This window comes from Gavialis gangeticus, unplaced genomic scaffold (assembly GCF_001723915.1).
Source record: "Gavialis gangeticus isolate Ggan-Ray unplaced genomic scaffold, GavGan_comp1, whole genome shotgun sequence".
Lineage (NCBI taxonomy): Eukaryota > Metazoa > Chordata > Crocodylia > Gavialidae > Gavialis > Gavialis gangeticus.
Genome location: NW_017729034.1, coordinates 27,789,624 through 27,792,426, shown reverse-complemented (window position 1 = coordinate 27,792,426; position 2,803 = coordinate 27,789,624). Strand labels below are relative to the sequence as shown.

Below are 2,803 nucleotides of genomic sequence, written 5' to 3'. Positions count from 1 at the left end.
CTTAAAAATAAGACTGCCCTTATTATAAGACAACCCCCCAATAAAGAGATTCTATATTTGGAAAATTTACAAATTCGTTACAGTGTTCCCGGTACAGAATCTAATTATTGGGGATTTCCTTACATTTGTCTCTCTCCTTTGATATAACTATGGACCTTACAGAGAAACACGAATATGATTTTATGTGTGGTTTAAAAAAAAAGTTAATGATTCCTCTAGGGTTGATGTCCTTTAACTATTTACAAAGTCTAAAAAAGTATTAAGAAAAAGTATTTAAAAAGGCAATTGAAAATTTTACATTATTTTATTGATAATGCTTCCTAAACACATTTTCTCTAATATATAATCTAACATTCTTATACTTTCCTTTATAAACATGAAATGTTGTGAAGACAATCTATTTACATCTAACAATATTTGTTTATTCCTAGGTCTTGGTGCCCAGATCGCACTCTTTCCCAAGCCAGAAAGTATATTGCAGATTCACTAGATGAGAAATATACTGAACCAGTCATTTTACAGTTAGAGAAAACTTGGGAGGAAAGCGATACACGGACACCTCTCATCTGTTTCTTGTCTATGGGGTCTGACCCAACTATTCAGATTGACTCCTTGGCTAGGAAGCTTAAACTAGGTATGAGCCTAAACATTCATTCTCATAAATAGTTCAGAATTCAAAAAGGTAATATACCTTTGAGAGGGGAATTGTATTCTGAAAAATTAATTTGTTATAACTATCTTACCATTATTTGTCCCTGGTAACTTTCTCTGTGTCCACGAGGATTTAACCATTATTTAAATAAATGCTACAGTGCTAAAAATATTTTTTCTGGAATATAGTAATGCAGCAAAAGCTGTGCTATCCAGCACTTTATCAACCGGAAAGCTCCACTAACTGGCATCCGAGGGATGCGGCAAAAGTGAAACCAGAAGTCCCACTTCCAGTTTCATCGCCACGAGCCAAGTTCTTCTTCTTCACCTCTTCGGCCCATGGCCTGCCTGGGGCAAAGCAGCCTTCACAGGGCAAAGCAGCCTGCATGGGGCCCCCTTCCCTTGTCCCCTCGCACACTGATGCCAGGGAGTACACCGGCCAGTGCACATTTGATTAACTGGCATCCCCCATTCCCAGGGGATGCTGGATAACAGCTTTTGCTGTAACATATTTTCAGTATTTACATACCTTGTTAGTTATGTTCCTTTCAAACTACCAGGCTATTTATTCTGTCATTGGCTAGGAACAGAATTTACACATAGATTGTTTTAAGTCATCAGAAACTGGTTTAAACCTGTAACAGAACAGAAGTTCAGTGCATATAACTGTTTGTTCATCCTTCGCAAGCGAACATGACCACATACAGTGGGGGTGGGGGGGTAAGAGAGAAGGGAAGCAGGAAAGAAAGAGGGAAGGAGAAAAGAAAAGGGAGAAAGAAAGGAAAAAGGAAAGAAGAGAGAGGAAGGGGGGGGGGTGTTGTGGGTAGGTTGCATGGGTACACGCGTAATTTATAAGCCCAATATTTGCCCTGAACAATCTGCTGCAGCAGGAGCAGGAGTGTAATGAGGACTGGACATGAGAGGTCCTACTTGTCCTCACCATGTGGTTCCTCACTGCCTCTGCTGTGCACCACTGCTCAAAGGCCAGTGCACCACTCTGGACTGATGACCTCCAAGATGGACAGTCACAAGTGATTTGCTCCCATGACTCCGGATTGTTGCCAAAACTCTTTAGGGTGCCCTTGTACCACTTCTTTGGTGCTCCGCGAGAGCGTACTCCATTTGACAGTTTGCCATTGAAGATTTTCTTTGGCAGGCAAGTGTCAGGCATTCTTGAAAGGTGGCTGTGCCAGTTTCAGTAGGGTATGGATACTGGGGAGAGCTGATCTTCTGAGCACCTCAGGGTCTGGAATCTTGTCCTGCCATTTGATCTTTAGTATCTTTCACAGGCAGCACAGGTGGAAGTAGTTTAGTTTCTTGGCATGACACTAGTAGATGGTCTAGGTTTCGTAGGTATAAAGGAGGGTTGGGAGAATGATGGCTTTGTAGACCTTCAGTTTCATTGACATTCTGATGCCCCATGGTCCCAGACCAACTTACGGAGTCTGCCAAAGGCCATACTAGCTTTTGCTAGCTTCATGTTGACTTTGTTGTTGATATGGACATCATGGCTGAAACTAGTTTAAGATAAACTAGGTTGAATGTAGTATCAGATTGAACTGATTTGGATCAAACCGGTTTATGAAAATTCTGTCCTAGACCCCTTCCTGTTTCAAGTTAAATCACAATCCCCCAACTTCCCAGCATGAGCTGTGCTGTCTGCTCTAGCAGAGATGGGTTGGGTGCCGGGGAGGCAGGGAAAACACCAGCTGGGGCCTGGGAGAGGGGTTAAACCCTCTGTCCCCCAAGTACAGAGCTGCTGTGTCCTGTTAAAAATTTACTGCTGGCTGTGACTGTGGACTACAAATCCCAGAGGCACCTGGAAGCAGGAAGAGGAAGTGATGGGCAACCCTGAAGAATCCTGCTTCTGTGATTCTGGACTGGAAATCCCAGAGACCTCAGGGGCAGCTGGAAGAGGAAGAGAACACACAGCCCATGGTGGCTATGTGCCAGGGAGCCATGCTCTAGCTCCTCCTGGCTTCTGCCCTGAGCCAGTGAAGGCATGTGGCTGCATTTCCTGAATCAAAAGTAAATGCGTGGCCAGTTGTTTCTCAGTTTAATCTCTGCAGCTTAAACTAACTTGCAAAGGCTGAATAGATTCAGCCATGAGCTTTTCGGCTGTCTGTACTTAACCATTATCAGTATTTGTGTT

General features: G+C 43.2%; 1 protein-coding gene across 1 annotated transcript in view; it reads left to right on the top strand.

Annotated features, from left to right (window-relative positions):
* DNAH8 (dynein axonemal heavy chain 8) overlaps positions 1–2,803 on the top strand; it is a 397,167-nt gene that overhangs the window by 316,494 nt on the left and 77,870 nt on the right. Inside the window, exon 82 of the mRNA XM_019526702.1 lies at positions 432–634. Within this exon, the coding sequence (XP_019382247.1) occupies positions 432–634 (203 nt within the window). The remainder of the gene's footprint in view (positions 1–431; positions 635–2,803) is intronic.